The sequence below is a fragment of the Kwoniella bestiolae genome, chromosome 1, assembly GCF_000512585.2.
Source record: "Kwoniella bestiolae CBS 10118 chromosome 1, complete sequence".
Classification (NCBI taxonomy): Eukaryota; Fungi; Basidiomycota; class Tremellomycetes; order Tremellales; family Cryptococcaceae; genus Kwoniella; species Kwoniella bestiolae.
Window position 1 is genome coordinate 6,031,065 of NC_089241.1, and position 21,932 is coordinate 6,052,996.

At 47.4% G+C, this 21,932-nt stretch overlaps 6 protein-coding genes across 6 annotated transcripts; 2 read left to right on the forward strand and 4 right to left on the reverse strand.

Moving 5' to 3' along the window:
• Window positions 1–1,971: 1,971 nt before the first annotated feature.
• On the reverse strand, window positions 1,972–4,107 carry I302_102258 (uncharacterized protein; the record flags this gene model as incomplete). Its single annotated transcript, XM_019187634.1, has 10 exons — window positions 1,972–2,136; window positions 2,266–2,444; window positions 2,537–2,657; window positions 2,738–2,858; window positions 2,973–3,125; window positions 3,298–3,420; window positions 3,548–3,581; window positions 3,669–3,714; window positions 3,790–3,868; window positions 4,034–4,107. 10 exons carry the CDS (start codon window positions 4,105–4,107, stop codon window positions 1,972–1,974), a joined length of 1,095 nt encoding a protein of 364 aa, XP_019050512.1.
• A 590-nt stretch (window positions 4,108–4,697) lies between these two features.
• Window positions 4,698–6,503, reverse strand: I302_102259 (uncharacterized protein; the record flags this gene model as incomplete). Its single annotated transcript, XM_019187635.2, has 5 exons — window positions 4,698–4,772; window positions 4,838–4,855; window positions 4,938–5,161; window positions 5,337–5,706; window positions 5,808–6,503. The coding sequence occupies 5 exons, from the start codon at window positions 6,501–6,503 to the stop codon at window positions 4,698–4,700; spliced, it is 1,383 nt and encodes a 460-aa protein (XP_019050513.2).
• A 1,031-nt stretch (window positions 6,504–7,534) lies between these two features.
• Window positions 7,535–10,072, forward strand: I302_102260 (asparagine synthase (glutamine-hydrolyzing); the record flags this gene model as incomplete). Its single annotated transcript, XM_019187636.1, has 7 exons — window positions 7,535–7,703; window positions 8,062–8,213; window positions 8,289–8,814; window positions 8,906–9,205; window positions 9,305–9,407; window positions 9,492–9,642; window positions 9,704–10,072. The coding sequence occupies 7 exons, from the start codon at window positions 7,535–7,537 to the stop codon at window positions 10,070–10,072; spliced, it is 1,770 nt and encodes a 589-aa protein (XP_019050514.1).
• Window positions 10,073–12,448: 2,376 nt separating this feature from the next.
• Window positions 12,449–14,578, forward strand: I302_102261 (pre-mRNA-processing protein 45; the record flags this gene model as incomplete). The annotated part of the gene is made up of 6 exons (XM_019187637.1): window positions 12,449–12,465; window positions 12,532–12,706; window positions 12,776–12,817; window positions 12,885–12,999; window positions 13,067–13,964; window positions 14,080–14,578. The coding sequence occupies 6 exons, from the start codon at window positions 12,449–12,451 to the stop codon at window positions 14,576–14,578; spliced, it is 1,746 nt and encodes a 581-aa protein (XP_019050515.1).
• A 518-nt stretch (window positions 14,579–15,096) lies between these two features.
• I302_102262 (uncharacterized protein) lies at window positions 15,097–18,222 on the reverse strand (the record flags this gene model as incomplete). The annotated part of the gene is made up of 16 exons (XM_065869450.1): window positions 15,097–15,163; window positions 15,247–15,338; window positions 15,406–15,484; window positions 15,552–15,559; window positions 15,634–15,791; window positions 15,857–15,915; window positions 15,992–16,167; window positions 16,269–16,360; window positions 16,439–16,502; window positions 16,559–16,584; window positions 16,643–16,671; window positions 16,741–16,834; window positions 16,916–16,994; window positions 17,050–17,128; window positions 17,213–17,334; window positions 17,455–18,222. The coding sequence occupies 16 exons, from the start codon at window positions 18,220–18,222 to the stop codon at window positions 15,097–15,099; spliced, it is 1,992 nt and encodes a 663-aa protein (XP_065725522.1).
• Window positions 18,223–19,403: 1,181 nt separating this feature from the next.
• Window positions 19,404–21,473, reverse strand: I302_102263 (uncharacterized protein; the record flags this gene model as incomplete). The annotated part of the gene is made up of 2 exons (XM_019187639.1): window positions 19,404–20,868; window positions 20,929–21,473. 2 exons carry the CDS (start codon window positions 21,471–21,473, stop codon window positions 19,404–19,406), a joined length of 2,010 nt encoding a protein of 669 aa, XP_019050517.1.
• Between the last annotated feature and the right edge of the window lie 459 nt (window positions 21,474–21,932).

Below are 21,932 nucleotides of genomic sequence, written 5' to 3' on the forward strand. Positions count from 1 at the left end.
GGTTTGCAAGAGGCGGTGTTGGGGGTTGTATTATGAGGTAAGTGGTTGATTGGAGCGAAAAATTTTGGTTCTAGAGGTAGAAACTAAACTTGTTTGGGAGGATAATCCAATCGATGGATCTATGTTGTATATTGATATGACAAAATAAAGAGTCGAAAGTCGATATTCGACCAAAAGGCTATTGATCAATATTAATCTTCATGATGGTGATTGGGGTGATTATCTTGATAAACGTTTTGCGATAACGAGTTGACCAATTGCAATTCCAATGCAAAGCAGGGTGATAGATAAGACTTTGTGTTGAAGTTGAACAAACGTGTGATTATAGTGAAAAGGAGGGGGTACTAGCGATCTAACTAAAACGAATAGTAGTTAGTTAAATGGTTATATAGTGGCAAGGGGAAAAAAGACTTACTCAAGAAACCAGTTCTTGATGATTATCGTTCTAGTATATAGTAATCAGATGATCTATCTGTGTTGCAGCCAGTCCGAGTATGTACTGATACTGATATTGATGCTGATATATGGATGGGCGGATGACGGTTATATGTTGTATATGTGTATCGGTGTAATTCGGTTTGATGGGTTGATGGTCGAGTAGTTCAAAGGAGGGGGAAAGGGGTTTTGTGTGGGAATGATGGGCGTTTTGTCTTTTTATTGATCGACGGAATAAAAGGGAGGAGAGTGGAAAGGGTAGGGGAGATGCTCAAAGATTGAGTATTGAAAAGGGAGGAAGGGAGTTTGAGTGTAGATGTGTATCTTGTGAAATGGATTGCGATTCGATAATCTGGTTTGAGGGGATATTGAGTGGGTCAAGTCAATCCTAAAACAGGTTCAACCAAACCAAACCAAATCTCTTCTCTAATCCCAAAACTATGACGAGTATCCTACACAGTTCACAGCTTTGACTATGGCTTTATTATCGTTGTGTTAATGCGGCGTTGTTCTTGTTGTTGTTGGCGTTATAATTTGCACAGACCTTGTTTGTTACAGATCAAAGCTAAGCCCAAACGCAGTGTTCCTCTTCGTGGTCTTCTTTGGAAGAGGTGAAACAACGCTTTGTGCTTGTTCGTCACACCAATGGATGAACTAGTTTGATTCTATTCAACTTTAACTAAACCTGTGAATTTATTGATGGGTTGTTGACTGTTGGCTTTGAGCGAATTACCGGGTTGGCGAAAAACCGAATAATATCGAAATTCACCTTCTCCAATACTATCACTAATATTGTTATTGTTGATGCACAGTACGTAGCAGAGAGCGAAGAGAGGCACAAAAAGAACACCCGAAGGCGGACTTCTTCTCCTATGAGAGCGTTTTGGTGGGTTGACTATTGATGAGAAAGAGAAAGAAAGAGAGGAGAGTGGGAAAAAGAAAAGGTTTTGAGGTGTTGTGTTGAATCCAACCAACCGACTAGCCAACCACTCGTCCAAGCACAACGTCAGAGCCAAAGCAGAGAGAGCACTAGAGCAGTAAATAGAAAAGGCGGAGAGAGACAAGAAAAAAGGTACCAACCATTTGAATGGGATCAAAGATTACTATAAAGAGTAATAATGCAGTTTCGCCACTTGCTACTGAACGGCGATTCAGTGTAACGCGTCGAATCAATGTTTTGTAATGTTCTCACTTCACCGTGCACATAAAATCCCTCAAAACCACAACACACCATATCGTTCTGTGATTCCCTCCGCGGCCAAGTCAGGTGATCATCCACCTGTCCGTACTCATAGTGCTATTTATACTTGTATGTCTGTTCATGACACTACTTCACTTGTACTGGATATATAGGAGGAGATACATAATACATGGCGAATGACATAAACGATCTACATAATACGTGATCTCATGTAACAATCATGTAAATCTCTTCCCGTTCTCTGGTACAGTATACCAAATCCCGCGTACGAGGGATACCGAGATACTCATTATGCGGGGTAAAACAGGCCAAAAACCGAATATCACCTACGTCGATCATTGCTTCCCCATCGCATCTTTGATTCTCAGACAACATTCCAACAATTGTAATTCCTCGTCTCCGCCTTCGCATAATCCTTTATCACACTCCGCAATTGCCATCGCAGCTAGACTCTTGGGTAGAGCTGGGATGGTAGGTAAGGGAATGAGTGCGTCGTGTATCTAAGGAATGATCGTGAAATCAGCATCATCCATGTGTTTGAGGTTGTTGGGTGCGGTATCATGACACGACAGGAAAAGAAGTTTCACTGTCGGACAGGATGAGGTATATATGTAGGAAGTCCAACTTACCTGCTCTAATACCTGTCCAGCACTCCATCCCTCCCTTCCGACCCTCTTAACGGCCGTCCTAACACCCTCGAACCCCCCTTGACCAAGCGTGAGATCTATCCCCTGATCTTTATCTACTCCCATGACACTCAGAAGATGAGTAATAAGATCATCAGGTACCACCCCGGATATTTCGTGGACTAGTCCAATGACATGTCAGAATCAGCAACGCCAATTCATGAGGATCTTATAATGGTCAAGATAACAGGGATAGACAGAGCACCGCACTCACTAGATAAAGCAGTTATAGGCGTAGGAGGCTCCGTAGCACCATGTAATCTCTGGGCGGTCTGCAGATACGTTATGGCTTTTCGTAAATCCCCTCCTGCCAATTCGAGTATAAGTGGTAATACCTAATCCAAGAAGGTAAATTAGCAATCAACCCCTCGCCAGACTACGAAGCATCATTCATCTGTCTGAAAAGAAGACTCACCCCATCTTCAGCTTGTACACCTTCGTTGTTCGCTATCATCTCTATCCTAGCCTGGGTGCTGGTTTGGGCTAAGGGGCGGAATCGGAATTTGCTGCATCTCGAAGCGAGGGGTTCGATGATTCTGCAACGAATGAGAGAAGAGTTGTTAGCAAGGGATTGAGTTGGTATCGCCCATCATACTCGGGCTTCCGTTTCTACGGTATAGCAAGCAGCCATAACAATATGAGCAACCCACCTGGTCACATAGTTACACACCAAACAAAACCTCGTAATCCTCGAATACGTCTCCATGATCCTCCTCAAAGCCGACTGAGCATCCTGCGTCATCGAGTCCGCTTCGTCAAGGATGATGAGTTTGTAAGGAGGGGAAGGGTACGTTTTGCCGTCTCTGCATCACACCAATTAGGTGATATTAGCAATTCGTCCCTCCAGGGTCGATTTCCCAATATTCGTTCTCATAGATAATAGATAGAAAGTGGTCTTGCAGATGATGATGGACCTTCGCTGAGCACGATCGTGGTGGTAGGATATCTGTAGGCAAGGAAGTTCGGTTGACTCACGAGGATTTACCAACATGCCTGGGCGTCTCCCTCGCAAACGTCTTGATCTTCTCTCGAACCACTGAGATACCTCGTTCGTCAGATGCATTGAGTTCAAGAACCCTCGCTCGGAAGAGGTCGGGTCTGTGGGGTGGGTCATTGGTTTTTTGGATCATGTTGATGTGATTGATGAAGGGGTGGGAAGGTAAAACAAGAACGGTGGTGATAATTAGCATTTGCAATATCTGTTATAGGTGACCTGGTGACTTACCCGTAAAGCTGCCTGGCAAGCGCTAAGATCGTACCTGCAACATACCGACGTCAATTCAACTTCACTGCCTTGAAAAAGCTAGGTCTAACGAGTGCACAAGATCCAATGTACTGCCACTCACTCGTCTTCCCTGTTCCAGGTGGACCATAGAACAGCATATGAGGTAACTATTACCACTCAATCAGCTTCCTCCCTTTTCTCTGCAGATCTCAAAGAAGACATAGTCAGTGAATCATGCTCACATTGGTAGATGCCAAAGCCTTTCTTAACACAGCAACGGTATGTTCCTGGGATGAAACGTCGTCTATAGTTTTCGGACGGCTGGGAGGAGGCAGGGAAGTTAGTGGCTTCGTCCTTTCTCACATCAGACTCTCGACTTTGATTTAAGATATGAAACTTTCGTGCAGTAACAGGTGCAAGTGGGAGATAGTACAATGTCCAACTCCAGGAAGGCAGTATAGAGCCAGAAACGAAATCTCAACTCACTACTTCTCAACCCATGGTTGATGTTTTGGATCTACCGCCATCTGGCCCGTAGGTCTAGGTGCGAAGGTCGTCATTGCTCTACGTATTGGTGTAAAAGTGGAGCGTAGTGTATGGGATGTTGAGCCGAGTGTCGCTCAGGTGTACAGGTGCAGGATGACAATGTGATGATTGAATAGTTATGTGGACAGTAAGAGGAAGGTAAGCGCAAGTGGAAATGGAACATTGAAATCTTTGTTATCGACGCGACCTGATCAGGTTGGTCCGATCGGTTACATCAACTAAAGCTACACCCAGGCGCGTCATCGCACTGCTGTTCAAATACAAAGCATCCATCGCATCCATTCTGCACAAAGCATAACCATTGCTCATCAATCATGCCGCCATTGGCTTACATGCTAATGAACAAATGTGAGAACGGAAGTGAAGATGCATATATAATATGACAAGACGATCAGTCATTTCAGGGAAAATTCAATTACTCATGAAGAAAAGAGGAATTACAAAAAAAGAAACAGACCCCAGTTAAACAAAACAGATGCGGTCGAACAACAGTGAAAGGGTATTATACAGAAAGTACAGTACGAGATCTGTACAACCAGGAGTCTACATATGAAGATTGGAAAAGATCAAGAAATTGGTCGAACGTAGGATACGAGAGCAGAGCCTATCTGAACTCGAACGTACTGCTACTTCGTTGAGGTACGTGAGAGAGAAACAATTCCTGGAACGGTTCTTGGTTCTACGTCGTCCAACGCGATATCAGCTTGGGCTCATCATTGAGAAAGTGAAGGTGAGAGGACTTACCAAAGAATGGAAATAGTACTATGCCGTGCCAACATTCGCAAGTCAGTATGAATACTCAAATCTCGACCTGATATCCTATCCGAGCAGGGATATCACTCACCCCTCTGATGGTAGCTTCCCCTCTGACAGGCATATCCCTCAACCTACTCGAACTTTCTCTTCGTCTATTCCCCTCCGGTCTGACATTCGCCTGACTTGATCCTCGTCTTATGATGATTGGTGCGGGCGGGCCAAAAGGCGTTTTAGGGGTTGAAGGTGAAGTAGGAGTGGAAGGTTCGAGTGGGGCTGAGGGGGGAGATAAATCCACTAGGGCGTAGTAGAAGCCTGAGTGAGGATTCACATTATGCATTAGTCAGTTTGTCGATTACACAGCTCAGCCGAGTACAATTACTCCTTAAGAAATCACATCCTGCCTCTCGAATGTTGAATATGAGATATCACAAAGCCGAGACCAGCACCCAAAGAGGGACAGTACAGGAAAAGACGACAATCCACTCACCAGCAAAGCTTGCCCCACTAATATCCCGGACTTTATGATCCGGCACCAAAAACCTCTCCTTAATCCTCAAAAAAACAAAATCCCTCTCCCTAGCCCTAACCTCACCCATGGATTTATCCGGCAGGGGATCTCGAAGGTATAACTCAGGTTTCAAGAGATCGAGTCGAGTGGAAGGACGGCGAAACTGTTCGAACCGTCCCCAATGGCGCATATCGTCGTGCTCCGTTGCGCCATAGCGGGGACCAGTGATGAAGCCATGTTTGGTGCCTATGATTTCGCCGTCGAAATATGTTGTGAGGTGGGGGTAGGAGTCGGTGAGGTGGGAGATTGATAGGTAGCCTGAGACGCTTGATTCGGCGAAGTTTACGTCCTGTATCAGTATTAGGCATCAGCATATGGTGGTGGTGTTAGAATACGACTTCCTAGCCTGGAATCACGAGGGGTATTTGAAATGAAAAGGGAGATACCCACAACAAACTGGATCTCAACTTCATAAGCGCTCCTCCCACTGGTCTGCGTCCCTCTGAATATACTTCCAGGGTATAATGCCCCTCTACCGATGGACGGTACTCTGGCTTTGGTCACCTCCAACAAGGGGTTCGAAGGTCTTTCACTCCCTTCGTCCGTCTGTTGTTGGGGAGTAGTAGTTCGATCGGGAGTAGAGGTAATCGCAGTTGAAATAGGTTTGAGTGTGGTCTTCCAAGGCCTCGGATGATGTGCTGGGAGCGATCTCGACAAGTTGGATAAGGGCGTATCGATTTTCGTATCCGTATCTTCGGGTCTTGGCGAGCGAGAATGAGGAGTAGATTCCCTAGAGGTGGTCTCTTCCTCGGTATCGTTGGAGATACTACTCTCCGATCTTTCGTTCAGATCTATCCCTCTTAATCCTAATCCCAATCCCTGACCTAAATCTACTACTTGTGTGCTCTCATCTTGTCCTTCGTCTTCAGCCTCAAACGCATCAATCCGCCTAGCATTCACACATCTCCCACAGATCCTCTCTATCGGATCACTAAGCACGACAATCCCCTCATTCGTATTGGTATTGGTCGAAGATCCGCTCGTGAGATTCCCGATCCCGCAGATCGAACATTTAATGACCCCCTGTGGGAGGGACAAGGGGTTGACCAATGGCAGGGAAGTGGATGGCGTCGATTCGGTTGGCATGGTGTTGGTGTGGTTGGATTGTCATGTGAACGATGGGTATGCCGTGTGCGTGGAAAGTGTATCTCCTGGTGTTCTTGTGCGGAAGATGGAGGAGTTGAAGGTGTGCAGTGTGGATCGTCTTGGCGTGATTGATCGGTATGAGGAATGTATCTGAATCAATCGAGTGTAGTATGAAATGGATGTGAGTGAAAGCTATCGGTTAGCTATCGAATCAATGGATGATATGTGAATGTCAGGTGCAACCTAGAATGCCATAAAGAGAAGACTGTTATAAGGAGGCAAAGTGGAGTTTGTACTGCAGATCTCATGATGATGATTACCACAGTACAGTCACAATCAGATTGCGATTACCGCATAACACTCTACAGTAAATTACCAGATAAGGAAGGTACACAGACATTGTCAGATACTAGAATCCCTTTGTTGCATAACACAAAGGTATATAATAGATGCATGGGATCTTTGGACTATAGCTTGATAGATAGAGAGAGAGAGAGTCATGAACCATGCATAGGTGATATCCAGGTATGGCTTCAGTTGTAGTTGTAGTAAACAGAGGACAATCGTATGGAAGCAATGATAGGAGTACCATTGCATACCTGGTATCTTATGCTCGTGTCCGGCTGATAGCACATCCCGTTTAACCGTCTCTGCTGTATGATAACGTAGAATGATGTGGCATATTCCACAGCAAAAGGTAGTATCGGATGACCCGGTTCAATTCGAGTCAGTCAAAGCATAGGCGAGTTCAGGGTCTGATAGGCTTACCACTCATCAATCCATCAATCAGATGCAAGCTGAGAGTCGAAAAAGTTGGGATTCGAGGTGAGGTCGGTTGACATGGATTGATTCATTCGTTTCAGTCTCTTATCTTTATTCTTCATACCTTCATTAACATTCGACCCAACAAAATATCAAAGGTGCATTGATCATCACCAAAAAGACAAGAAGATATATACAGCCCATCTTCCCTCTTCAGCTTTCTTGGCATCTATACATTCAACTCGACCCAATAAAACAGTAATCGTACAATGTGTGGAATATTTTGTTGTTTCAACAGACAAGGTGACCTGGCGTCATACAGACCTAGAGCCATAGCATGTTCAAAGAAACAGAGACATAGAGGACCAGATTGGTCAGGATGTTATATGACTAAGGATACGATTATGGTACATGAGAGGTTGGCTATTGTGGGAGTAGGTGAGTTATTTTAATTTAGCTGACAGCTACATTTATGACTACTGTCTGGCAGACTGGGGTGGGATGGGGGCGTAGTATCATCGGTAGCTAGGGATGGGAAGGGGGACAGGTCTCACTGGTAGCTAGGGGTGGGATGGGGTGGGATGGGGGCACAAAACCAAAATCGGTAGCTGAGGGTGGGATTGGGGAATACAACGATATGTGATATAATACTGTATCATTATCGTATCTCATATAGAATATAGCCATACATCGATTATATAGGTTTACTGGATCTGTAGTGCGGAGTGGGACGAGGAAGGACTACTCATTACCTTAATCAACCAATGCCCATTGCTAACTCCTATCCTCCCCTTAGACACCGGTGCCCAACCCCTCGTCAGCGAAGACGACCAACTCGTGCTCGCCGTCAACGGTGAGATCTACAACCACGTCGCCTTGCGAAAAGGACTCAAGAACCAAGATGCCGTTTTCAAGACTCATTCCGATTGTGAAGTGATCATGCATCTGGTAAATCACACCTATTCCTTATACCAATCTATTTCTACAAGGGCTGCTAGCTAACTTCTCTAATATGGCCTTCAGTACCGAGAACACGGCACAGACCTCTGCGCAATGCTCGACGGAATGTTCTCCTTCGTCCTGCTCGACAAATCCGTCGAACCACCTCGATTGATCGCCGCCAGAGATCCCATCGGTATCACCACCCTCTACATGGGGTACCACTCCTCCGCACCAGATACCATCTACTTCTCCTCGGAGTTGAAAGCCATCCACGAGGAATGCGATAACCTCATTGCCTTCCCCCCTGGACACTTCTACGACTCAAAGACCAAACAACTAGAAAGGTATTACAAACCTACCTGGTGGGATGGCGATAAGGGATCTATCCCCCATAACGAAGTTGACTTGAAATTGTTGAGAGAGACTTTGGAAGCTTCCGTAAGGAAGAGGTTGATGTCTGAGGTACCATACGGTGTCTTGCTTTCCGGTGGTTTGGATTCAAGTTTGATCGCTTCGATAGCTGCCCGAGAGACTGACAAGTTGGCTGAGGAGCATGAGAAATTCAGGAGAGAGAGGAAACAAGCCATCGCCGAGGGTAAATGGGTCGGTGAGTATATGTCTCCTACTACACAGTATTGTCATCATTCTTTTGACGTCTTGTACATCGGCTGAATGAATCTCTTTTTGACGTCTTTCAGGCGACGAGAAACCCCTCGCCTCATGGCCCCAACTCCACTCCTTCGCCATCGGTCTTCCAGGTGCACCTGATCTGATAGCCGCCAAGAAAGCTGCCGATTTCTTGGGAACAGTCCACCACGAGTACACCTTCACCTTGGAAGAGGGTCTTGATGCCATCCCTGAAGTGATTTACCACCTCGAGACTTTCGATGTTACCACTGTCCGAGCTTCCACTCCTATGTACCTCTTGTCAAGGAAAATCAAGGCTATGGGTGTGAAGATGGTTTTGAGTGGTGAAGGTTCGGATGAGATCTTCGGTGGTGAGTTTCTGACTTCTCTTTTCAACGGATAATAAGCCTTGTGATGCAAAGCAGTCGTGAAGTATGTTCGTGATGCTGATTTGTTCGTTCATCTCCCAGGATACCTTTACTTCCACGCCGCTCCCAACGCCAAGGACTTCCACGAAGAATTGGTCAAGCGTGTGAAGAACTTGCACACTGCTGATTGTCTCCGAGCCAACAAGTGGGTGCAGTCTCTCTATTCATCATCTTATCATTCAACGATTTCTTTCCAAGTACCTGAGCTAACCAGATTCATAACCTCCAGATCCACCATGGCTTGGGGTCTCGAAGCGCGAGTACCATTCCTCGACAAACAGTTCCTCGAAGTCGCCATGAACGTTGATGCCAAGTACAAGATGTTCTCCAAAGGCTCTCAGCAAGAGGTTGACGAAGATGGTCGACCCAAGATGGAGAAGGTGAGTCAGCCTCTAATGCCAACGAGGGGGACATGGCTGATCTGCTCGTCATTGAATACAGTACATAATCCGAAAAGCCTTTGACTGCTCACCCGATGGAAAAGCTTACCTCCCCGACTCAATCTTATGGAGACAAAAAGAACAATTCTCCGACGGTGTAGGATACTCCTGGATCGACGGTATGAAGGACCACGCTGCCGCCGCAGTCTCAGACGAAGATTTCGCCAAGAGGGCGGAACGATTCCCCGAATCTACACCTGATACGAAAGAGGCATACTGGATTAGGGAGATCTTCGAACATCATTTCCCTACCAAGGCGGCTGCTTCGACTGCTGTACGATGGATCCCCAAGCAGGAGTGGGGTGTTTCGAGCGATCCTTCCGGAAGGGCTGTGTCTATTCATACGGCTGCTTATGAGAACAAGGCTTAGGGCTTTTTGATGGAGTAGGAAGTGGGGAGTTGGTGCATGGTACAGGGTGCGCTTATAGGGGTTTGATCATAGAATTACATGCATTTTTTTCTCTTTGGGATACCGTTGTCATCATACCTGAAGACCAGCTCAAGTCGTCGGGAGACTCTAGCCTCCTGTATCTACTCATACAAGCTCTTCGCACTTTTCCACGCATATATGCATCTCATGATCCATCCTCAACAGCTGAGGAGACTCAACATTACTGGAATCAGGTTCCTGTGTTCTTAAGGAGAGAAGGCCAAATAACATCGTCGAAGGGGAGCTTTTGGGCGAAGTCCGACTTGTTCGAGCTACTAAATAAATGCTGCAGCAGGTGTGACAGGTCCTCCAGAAGGCTGGCGAAGTTCCCGAACTCGCCGCAGGAAGCTTCAACGTCCAGCTATTGGCTCTGCAATCACTACACGACGGACGAGGAGATCAGTGTACCGCTTAGTTCTGGCACGGGGATGCAGAACGAGAATACGAGAACCGTATTGCAATGGCTGGACACATTACTAATGGAACGCATAGCATTTCGTTTTAGCCGAAGCCCACATGACATACGGTTGCCCAGATCACTCAATCGTCCATCCTGCAAGATGAAATTCTACAAATGTTGCGGTGTTGAGACACTAATATATGGACCGTAGGCAATGTACTACCATGGGCAGCCAGGGAACATCTGTGTCAGGTGGTGGTAGTGCTCGGCAGTGGAAACGTTATCTGCACTCCATCAGCCAGTCCGTGATGAGTGGAGATGACGTTACCGACTTGGTCTTTGACCTCGGTGTAGATGACAACACCATTGCACCAGCACATCGAAGCTGTACGACCCCCTTGCTGCGTAGAGACCTCCCAAAGCGTCTTGCCATCATTGATGAGGTTGTGGATTCGTCCCCTGGGTAGTCCCACGGGGTTAAAGTATGTCTTTGACTTGTCAGATACACCGCGACTGAAAACTTGAAGTCGGTCGGACGATGTTGTTGACTGTAAATCGACAAAGAACGAGGGAACTCCGTGGGTTTCAGTTTTTTGGCATGCTGTTCTTGCAGGCTCAGTCGAGAAATCACCGACTTCGACTAGACGGATATCAGCCGCACTCGTATCGTATCCTGACATCTATCAGAATGAAATCACCAAACAATCAGCGAGCGACCTAACAACAGGCGATCAAAGGGGGGCATCGGTTGAGTAGTGGTACGGTATAGTGGTACTATCATGACCTGCCTGATTACTGGGATACTTCTGATAATCTGCTGGATCTTCTTCGAGTGGATGCTGTTTGAGAACGTTCACACAAAATGTCGATTGCAAGTAGTTGTGTCAGTTCAGCGCAGAATGTATCATGATCCAGGCGGAAAGACATGTCCAAAAGAGACGAGACTGGGCATTTCTTGGTCTTCCGAGGTAGCTGCCTTGACAATGGATCTAAAGCTCGACCAGCAGGCTTGGTCCGAGCGATCAATATGACTTCGAGCTCCATCATGAAGAACGTATCAGATGAAGCTGAAGACCCTAATTCCTTTGACTGGCAGCAACATAGATCAAATCACGGACTGCTGCGTTCGCATGTTGCCCAACAACTCCCTTGTGTCGGCCTGCTGCTGAGCATGGGAAAGATATCAGAGACTACGTCCTTATTTATATACATTTCAATTGACATCCCACTCGTCAATCTCCAAGCTACAAATCCATGATGCCGTGGTCATCTGTCCTCTCTCCAAAGGGTCTGCAGATCCGTCTTGTGTAAAACCCTTGTCATTCCCGTTTTAGCTGTTCGTGAAAGGAGGTTCATCTACTTTGGAGAGTCTCAGGGTGTGCCATTTCGTGCTCCTTCCGGACACAAATCAGTGGTACTCCGTGTATGGTCCTGCAATACGTGTGCATCCAGAGTTTCGAAATCAAAGGGTGTCACAATCAGCCTGCAGCAGAGGTACAGCCTGAAGTGCAACCTGGTAGTGTCAGTGCAAGGAGGGAGGGGAAGTGATCGCAAGCTCCGTACGCGAGCTAGCTCGTTCAACGATCGCTCATGTGCAGAGCGAGCTGGAATCAACCCTATCAGCGAGATCCACGGGGTACGTGGACTGATCAGTTTGGATGGAGATCATCAGTCAAGGAAGGATGTGGCACCATCACCGTAGAGCGATGCAGCCTGTCACAGTGGCCGCCACCAACCCATAACACCGATATTCCCCGTTGGTCTCTGGTTCTGTGGTCTCAGCTTGAGTATGTTATGACACCTTGCCTTGTGGATGGATGCGTTTGCCGCTCAACATTCAACAAAATCACAATAGCATAAGATCATACATAGTACCTACAACCGTACCCCACTGATATCCTCCCGATACAAGCAAAATGGCAGCATTAGCACGGTGAGCTTCGTTGGTTTGATATCCTTCGGACGAGGAACACACGCTGACTAGTTATCGCATTCGTAGCGCCCTTCCAACTCCCCTTCACAACCCTATGCCAGAGTATGAAGACATCCTCCCCTCTGCATCATCCTCTTCCTCCACTGTACCTGTGGGACCACAAATACCGAAATATGGAAGTAGGAAGGGATGGAAGCCCAAGACGGCGGTAGATTTTAATGGTGGTGGAGCTTATCCTGAGGTGAGATATTCTTTGTGATCTGTGTGTGGATGGGTCTTTACGCTAATCTGGGTATCGGTGTCGGTGTAGTGTCACATCGCTCAGTACCCCTTAGATATGGGCAGGAAGAAGGTGAGTTGGTGTCAGCTATCGTGATATCATCGTTCATACGAAAGCTGACTGAGCTCTTTCGACGCAGACCGGCGCAGGAACGACATTAGCTCTTCAAGTAGACCAAGATGGATTAGTTAGATATGATGCTATTGCTCAACATGGTCGAGCGGCCGGATCAAAAGTCCAATCAAGTTTCAAAGGTGAGCTGTTCGACTCCCATCAGTCGAGGTGAATTGCCAGCTAATCCCACTCAATGATGCCTCTCAGATCTCGTACCCCTAGCAAACCGTTCGGACGTTACAGACGCTGAACGAGAGATGGAACGACCCGACGCAGCATCCATCAACGATACCGCCGAGCGAACGCGTCTAGCCCTCGAGCGAATCACCCACGGTAAAATCAAAGCTGCCCAGCCTAAACACGTCCCCAAAACCAACAATGACGCTACATACATCCGTTATACCCCTGCCAACCAGGGTTCAGGAGAGGGCAAACAACGTATTATCAAGATGACGGAGGTGCAGGAAGACCCGCTAGAACCAGCCAGATTCAAACATAAAAAAATTCCTCGAGGACCCGCCGAACCCCCTCCACCCGTACTTCAATCCCCTCCTCGACCAGCTACAGCCCAAGATCAGAAGGACTGGATGATCCCTCCCTGCATTTCCAATTGGAAGAACAACAAGGGTTATACCGTCCCGTTAGATAAGAGGTTGGCAGCGGACGGAAGGGGATTACAAGATGTTCATATCAATGACAATTTCGCTAAATTCTCTGAAGCGCTTTATGTGGCTGATCGACATGCCAGAGAGGAGGTCAGGGCCAGAGCGCAGATGCAGCAGCTTTTGGCGCAGAAGGAGAAGGCTCAAAAGGAGGAGAATCTCAGACTGTTGGCTCAGAAAGCGAGAGAAGAGAGATCAGGTATCACTTCTTCTGCTCCTTCTGCGCCCCCGAAGGAATTGGGTATGGGTCTGGGTGGATACGATTCTGCAAGTGAGGATGAGTCTGACGCGGACGAGGAAGAGGAAGAGGAGCAGGGTTCGGACGAAGATGAAGAGGCTATTAGGGAGAGAGAACAGGTGAGAAATGAGAAGAGGAAGGAGAGGGAGAAGGAGATGAGGATGAGTAATATGGGTAGTGAGATGAGGACGAAGATGTTGGCTAGGTGGGTTATCTCGCTTCTCTCACTTGTTCTGATCGTCCGCCTATCAACCACCTAAATCTATTCTTTCAATGAGTTGCACGAACACATCGCTTATATTCCTCCTTCACATCCGCAGAGAAGCCAACCGAGACATATCCGAGAAGATCGCCCTGGGTCTAGCCAAGCCCACCGCCTCCAAAGAGACCCTCCTCGACTCTCGATTATTCAACCGAGAATCCTTATCTACAGGATTCGCCTCTGAAGACTCCTACAACCTATACGACAAACCCCTCTTCCAAGGTTCCTCAGCAGCAGCGGCAATCTATAAATCCGCCGGATCAGGTAAAGGCAATGACGAGTCCTATGGCGGAGGAACAGAGGAAGGTATAAGGAATGAGCTCGAGAAGGATAGGTTCAACCTTGGTAATGCCACGAGAGGATTTGAAGGTGCCGATGCATCCGAGAGCAGGGAGGGTCCTGTGCAGTTTGAGAAGGATACGATCGTCGCGCTGGATGGGAACTCGATGCAGGATCCGTTCGGGGTGGAGAGCTTTATGAGTGCTGCTAAGAAGGGGGGGAAGAGGGTTAATGAAGATAAAGATGAGGAGAGGAGGAAGAGGGCAAGAGATGATTAGAGTATTGGGTCCTGGTCTGGAAACTGAATTGATTGTTTGACTTGAGATTGTATTTTCCGTAGATACTTTGTCCTCCTTTCTCCCGTTAGAGAGCCTTGCATGTATTACTCGTATTATACAACCAATGCACTGCAACGACTGCACTTATCGCACTGGACTTCAAAATGCAATGATATCTTACAGGAAATGTATATCTTGGACAGCTCAAGGGCTACACTACGATACAAGATAAACATATGCATTTTGTTTTTTGTGGTATTTACTTATTCGGACGCAAGGTACAACCTCGAAGATCTATCTCATCTCAATACTCCATTAACAATTCCTTCTCACGTGTATATTCTCATTGCCTTTTGGTACAGCATCCTTTTCCGATCATCTCTCGATTCTCAGTAGATGCCCACCTGAGCCTCCTTTTCTCCCGTATTAGACCGATTTACTCGAATACCTCCCTGTGAATTGTACGAACCATCAGTAACGATACGGATCAACTACTACGGCAACGTTGACAGATACACTCACATTGCACCATATTCGATGACTCTGAACAGACTCTCATCTTGCAAATCGGGTGTCCAGCCGACTCTGCGAGGGGCGAGGCAGGCTTAGTCGTCAGCCCAGATCCTTGCATATCGTCGGAAATAGTGGAACCCGCACACTTCACTCACGAGTCACGCCAATCCAACCCCATCTCAGCATGCAGGACACCAGCGTTCTCCCAATCTTTCATTTCCGAGTCGGGTATGCCTTTGAACAGGACCTGTATGTATCACCCACTTGTCAATGTGACTATCCTTGTTCACATGATGGAGGTACATCCCACTCACGAAAATCCTCAGCATTACTGAAGGTGGCGGGATGATGGTCAGAGTGGAGCATGGATCAAGTTGACTTCTGTTGAGGATCCTGTGCACCTCATGGAGTTCACGTTAGCTGGATGGTACCTTGTCACCTCTCGTATGGTGCAGCTCACCTATACGCCTACACAGAAAAATCAAGCATCGACATCCGAGTTTAGTAAAAATTCAGAAACAGAACAGGAGACCAAAGCTTACAATGTTCTTATGTCTGGTCAAGCCGGGCAACCAAGATGTAATCATTGCTGTTCTACTTTCTACGGGCAATCCCAATGCCGTCAAAATACGATCAATGTGAGGGATGAAAATAGTCTGAGGAAGGCACCAAGCGTTTGAAGGTCGGATATCGGGCCATGCTGTGAACACAAGGCTGATCAGCTTTTCACCCGTATTCGTCATGGAGGTGCCAGCTGACGCTCACCTGGAATCAACGGTGCGTCTGGATCAGGTTCTTTATCAGGCTTGGCCTTGACACTGGGGCTGTATACACAAGCATGCCATTTTCCATCAGCTATGATCCGCCTTTGTTGAAGATATATAGCAAGAAATAACTAACATCATCTCCATGAACAGTCCATTAGATTGAGTCCCAGTCAGCATGTCCTCGACAATACCTCCAGGTTGGACCTTTAGGAACCACCTGAGCTTCTGTCTTGCGCCGTCGGGAAGGAGTGAGGTCATAGGATAGGCGGAGGTGACTGTCCAATCTGCGATCGAGAGGGAGACCTCGAGCTGAATCAGAGGAGGTTTATCAGATTAATGGATGTCTCGCCACAAAGAGATTGTACCAAGTTGAACAGGATGTAGGAAACATCGTAGGAGGTATTACTCACACTTTTCTCCTCGGCAGGAAGGAATTCGACACTTGGTCTGATAGATCTTGGTCTGAATAACAGTCGAGCGGTGTTCTTATCGTGGACAACATCTGTAAAAACCCTCAATTCAGTATAGTAACCTCCTAGATAACCTCTTAGATATCGACAGGTGGGTCACAGCCACTTGCATTTTGTCATGACCTCATTGGGTCCAAGTTGATTCCCTACGAAAGTCTGTTTCCAAGTCTTGTCCTATCGTTTTACCATCAGCAAGCTAATTGACCAAAATTTCTGTTCGGCTAGCTCACCTCAATTGTCAAGGTACCAAGGTAGTCTATGCCACTTATCCAATCAGCAAGACATTGCGTGTACATCTCTGAAGAGCGACTCACTTCCAGCCGGAATACCCTTTGCTAATTCTCTAAGGAGTCATACCCAGTAAAATCAGTTGAGCCTTCGGATAGGAGGCTCAGATGAATCGTCAACTCACCCTGTAACCTTAGCAGCAAGAGTCACGTTCTTGCCCGCAGTAGTCTGGCAAGTCAAACTTTGATCGGCAGTCGGCGGCACAGGTGGCGGTTTGGCTAAACATGAAAGGCGTTACTACATCAGCTAATGCGCAGATCATTACCGCAACTACAAGCTGAAGAAGACTACATACTCACTTTCTGTCTTGTCTTCCTTCTTATCGCCACCACCCCCGCCACTCGCAGCAGGTGCAGCGGGTGTTGGACCAGGTTTTGCCTGTACCGCCTTGTCAGCTTAGTCACCTCGATCTCGAGCAAAATGAAAAACTGACAGATTTATCGTAAACATGCACTCCGAGTCGAGCAACGTGTTTGCCCGCACAGGCGTAATGGAAGGAATCGTTATCGGCGCTATTTCAGTTACGAGACCATCCAGGATTAGCACTCATACGAGGGTTGTCTGTCTCAGTCGACGTGGTGTCGGCTTAGACTTACATGAAGATGTCCTCTGAGCCTGCATATCCTCCTATCCATTGCATATCGGAAGCCTTACATGATAATCTGATGATATGGGTGTTGGGTATATTGAATTTCTCAGTAGCGAGAGCAACGGCTTTCTGCGAGTTTGACGATGTACCGCCAGAGGGAGACCAAGGTGAATCAAAGGACGAGCCGATTGAAACCTCTCATCAGCGCTTCTCTCATGATTAATGTTAGAATACAGATAGTCAACCCACCTCATATGACGGAGGCATAGCTACAAAAGCCTCATAGCCCCCTCCGGAGAGAATGAGCATCCTAGGAGGAGCGGCCATCTTTTCTCGTCTGACGCGCCAGGGTAATGTGTAGTTCGTCCAGAGGGGCGGAGGAGGAGGTGGGGGTGGGGCAGGTGGTGAATCTACTGTGTCCTTGGAAGGTCGTTCTGGAAGGGGATCAGGGGAAGGTACAGGATCAGGAGGTGGCGTAGGTGGTGGAGTGGGTGTTTTGGGAGGAGTGATAGGAGGAGTATGGAATTTCTTCTTCGTAGCAGTTGTAGGAGGATCTTCGAATTTGACGCCGAGGGGCAACCTTGGTGTGGATTGGGATCCCTTCTTCAGCTTGTTAGGAGTGGGAGCAGGAGCAGATGATACGGGAAGAGGTCTGATCTCGACCTTGAGAGTCGGTGGATGGGATCTAGATTTAGATAATTCTTCCCAATCGAATACTCTTGGAGGAGGGGGTGGCGGTGGGTGTTTGTATCTCTCTTGTTCTGCTTCTGGCTGTTTCGCTTTAGATTTGGGATTGGGTTTAGATCCGACCTTCTCTGCGATGAGGATGGGGACAGGTTTGACAGGCTTGGGAGCGGAAGGTTCAGCAGCAGTGGAATAATGACCTGGGAAAGTGTTGGCTTTTTCGATAGGAAGGGGTTGGGAGTGGGAAGAGGTCCGTTCGGATAGTGCTTTATATGCTGGCGGAGGGGTGGAGGGTAGGGGTATATCGGATGGGACGGGTTTTTTGAGTGACATGGGGGTTAAGAGGAAGGTAATGTCAGTCTAGGTCTGGGTATAGGGAAGTGAGGGAGAGAATGAACTTACAGTCTTAGAAAGGGGTGGCGAGTGGATTGGTGGGATGAGGTGAGTAAGATGTGTATTATAACCAAGAATAATATAAGCAGATCAAAGTAAAAGTCGAGTCATGGAGTAAATGTGAATCGTGAACGTGAACAATGAGGTTATCACGTCTTTATGACAATATTGTGTGTCGTGTATTTGTGTGTTAGTTCAGTATACATGGTCAGTGCTAAATGACAGTGTGTTACCGTGCGTGCGTTGATTGAAAGTGTCAACACGTACTAGTATGTACAGTACAGTCAGTCAAGTATACAGTATGCAGTATATTAGAGCAGTCAGCGAAGTACAGCCTCCTGCGGATGCATCAAACATGGAAATGTCAGTACAAAACAGAACGAGCGAAAGCAAACGCAAACTCAAAAAACAAAAACGGAAACAGAAACAGAAACAATAAAAAATGAAAACAGTATCATCATAGCGACATACAGCTCAATTCATCAGGATAACAAACTTACGAATGCAATCACAAAAGACGCAATTGACTGGAATCTACTTTGTTAAGCTTGAGCTATGTGACTGTGTGCTCGTTTTTGTACTGTCACCTTACGTTTCCTTACGTTTTCATGGTCAAATGAGATCAACTAAAGCTGAAAAAACAAATCAGGAACGTCATTCGGACCAACAAGTACGTATCATGGGCGATCGAAAGATAGTAAAGGATGATCAGGTACGAAAACACCCATATCGATTAGGATTAGCATTATCAATTCACTATTGCTCTAACTCTGCACTAAAGTAATACCGACCTGGAAATCACTGCACATATACTGTGAACAATCATGAAGGAATCATTTGTCAAATTTATCGCTAGTGTAGATCAACTACATCATATCATCTCTCATCCAGGATAAATATACTATATAATGCCTTTCTTTACTTTTACTCGTTTCACCCGTTTTCATTCTTCAGACAACCTATTTATATGATATGTTCGTGTATGTGTTGATTGCCAGGGGTATATCCTTGTTCGTTACCGATGGGTATAGAAAAGTCAAAAGAGGGTATCAAGAAGAAAAAAAAAAACGACGACCACAAAGCCACCGATCAACGATGCTCCCAGATCAAACTCAAACTATCTATCTCCCCTGCCCTAACAAAGCTTTAGCTTTCTGTTCCATACTTTGCCCATTCTCCGTCCCCTGCACCTGAGCCTGTACCGACAAATCATCCTTTGCCCTTCTAACACCGTTCATAGCTACCGTAGGAGTCGGTGGTAAGCTCTGACTAGCCTCGGGTTGTTGCTGGTTGTAAGCCTGGCTGGCCTGGTACGCGGCCTGAGCATGATCGTACCCCTCGTTCGGACCAGGAGCACCGGCAGTAGCAGGTCTAGATCTGGAAGATTGTTGAGGCGATCCCAATAACGCTGAGATAGCCAAGGAAGATCGACGCTCAGTGGTAGGTGGTAGCCATGATGGATCTCGCTGTCCCTCCAGCGCAGCATTCAAATTTTGAGGCTGTTGTGACTGATCGTCATTCGGTCTATGGTGTTTCCTCATGTCAGAATCTCCACTCCCGTCCTCTGCTCTTCGCTTTCTCGTGTCGTACCCGTACGAAGATGGTGGGTAAGTAGCGTCCTGAGGTCCTGGCGCGTTGTATTGGAATGGCGATTCGGGGGGTTGCTGGTTGTAGGTTGGAGGGTATCCGCCAGCGGTAGGAGGAGGAGGTGGTATGTTACTATACTGTTGTTGAGGTGTCCAATTAGGTGGGTAATGGTACACCTCATCTCTGGGTGGGTAAGAACCATGTTGATGGGGTGGTGGAGGGTATGTGTATCCTTCAGCGGTATTGGGGGGATAGGCATTGGTATCTTGCGGAGGATAGGCGGTGTGAGGTGGAGGAGGGGAAGACCATTGCGCTTGGGGTACATTGGAGTACATGGGGGATTGAGGTGGACCATGAGCAGTTGAAGGAGGTTCAGATTCAGCATAATGGCTGGGCACCGGTAGATCACGACCTTGAGATGACATTGGTCGATAAGGGTAAGGCAGCTGGCTCATCGAATCGGTTGACGATGCTGTACCAGGAGCAGTAGGTGGACGAGCGGTCTGATCATAGTAAGCTGGTTGCTGATATCCATAACCGGCAGACGAAGCGGGCCGACGGGAAGGTCCAGCATCATCTAAGACTGGTGGTCCTTCGGTGCCGTAAGGTGGATACTCGTAGCCTGATGTACGAGGTCGTCCATGTTGGGGAGGAGCGACACCCCATTGAGCTTCAGGTGGATATTGGGCGTAGGGTGAATCAGGAGGGTGTTGTTGGCCAGCGGCAGCAGAGGTGGGAGATGTTTTCTGAGCTCTGTATTCCGAATGCCTCGGCCTCTCCACAGCGTTCTTAGGTACTTCTACCACTTCTCCTCGCTTCCGTTGGTCTCTGTTGGCTCGCTGGGAAAGAGCGGCGTGGATGGGAGCTAAAGAAGCGAGCATCGCTTCATTCAACGCTGATTGGTCGGCATGAACGGTAGCGGCGTGTTGTCGCAGGTTATCGAGACGAGAGAATGCTTTCCCGCAGTGACATGGGAAAGGTCTTTCACCAGTATGTTTCCTATACAGTACCTGCGTCAGAGCCAAACTCATTTAAACGATGAACGATTCGCGTACTCACCGAACATGCCTAGCCAGATGCTCACTCCTGGTGAACACCTTGTCACAATCACCATAACCTCTACACCTAAACATCTTTCCACCTGACACTCCGACTGGTACTATAGGTACACCGTCCGGTGTGAAATTCGCGCTGGATGGTCTTCCATTGCTGCTAGGAGGTGGAGATGGGATATGTTGCTGAGTTGGAGGTTGCGAAGGATCCGATTGGGGAGTCTGGGTTATACCGTAGTAACCGCCTGAAGGGGGCTGTTGAGGTGGGTACGTCTGTCCGCTTAGGGGAGTGATTGGTTGAGGGGGATAACCGTGAGATGAGCCTGGTGGAGGACCAATATCATTGGGATATACAGGTTGAGAAGGTGATTCGTGTGGTGCAGGAGTAGTCTTGTATCCACCAGATGAATGCAGCCTCTGTTCAGGCGATGAGCCATGTTGACTTTGACCACCGGCGGTAGGAGGGGGAGGACCATGAGCTGATCCAGGCGCACGAGGGTAATAGCCCGCACTACCGCCGTAAGACCTATCGTCGGGATTGGCAAAGCTCATGTCGTGATGATGGGGATGGGAAGAAGGAGGGACGTCGTAGGGTCGGCTTGAAGAAGGAGGGAGGCTCAGGGGAGCAGAAGTCGTCAAGGCCGACATGAAAGGGTTCGATCGGTTTATGGAGTAAAGAGTATTTCAGTCTCCACGTGTTGCTGATTTTTGGTGATGTAGGTATGGGTTTGATGATTGACAGCTTTATAGTCTAGTATAGTCTAGGCTGCGCTGAGTTGATCGACGTGTTTTGGAAAATCGCACGTTCCTGTTTGATCCACAAGAGCAACAAGCTCCAAGTCAGCGATCACAGTCCAGACATTCCATGTACTACAATAACACTGATGTATTGAAGTACATGGACGAAAAGCAATACACGCTGATAGATGCGGGTGTGTGACTTGGAAGACAGGGTACTTGCGACAGAAGGATTCAAGACGACGGAAGGAGCAGGAATGCTGTGACTCACTG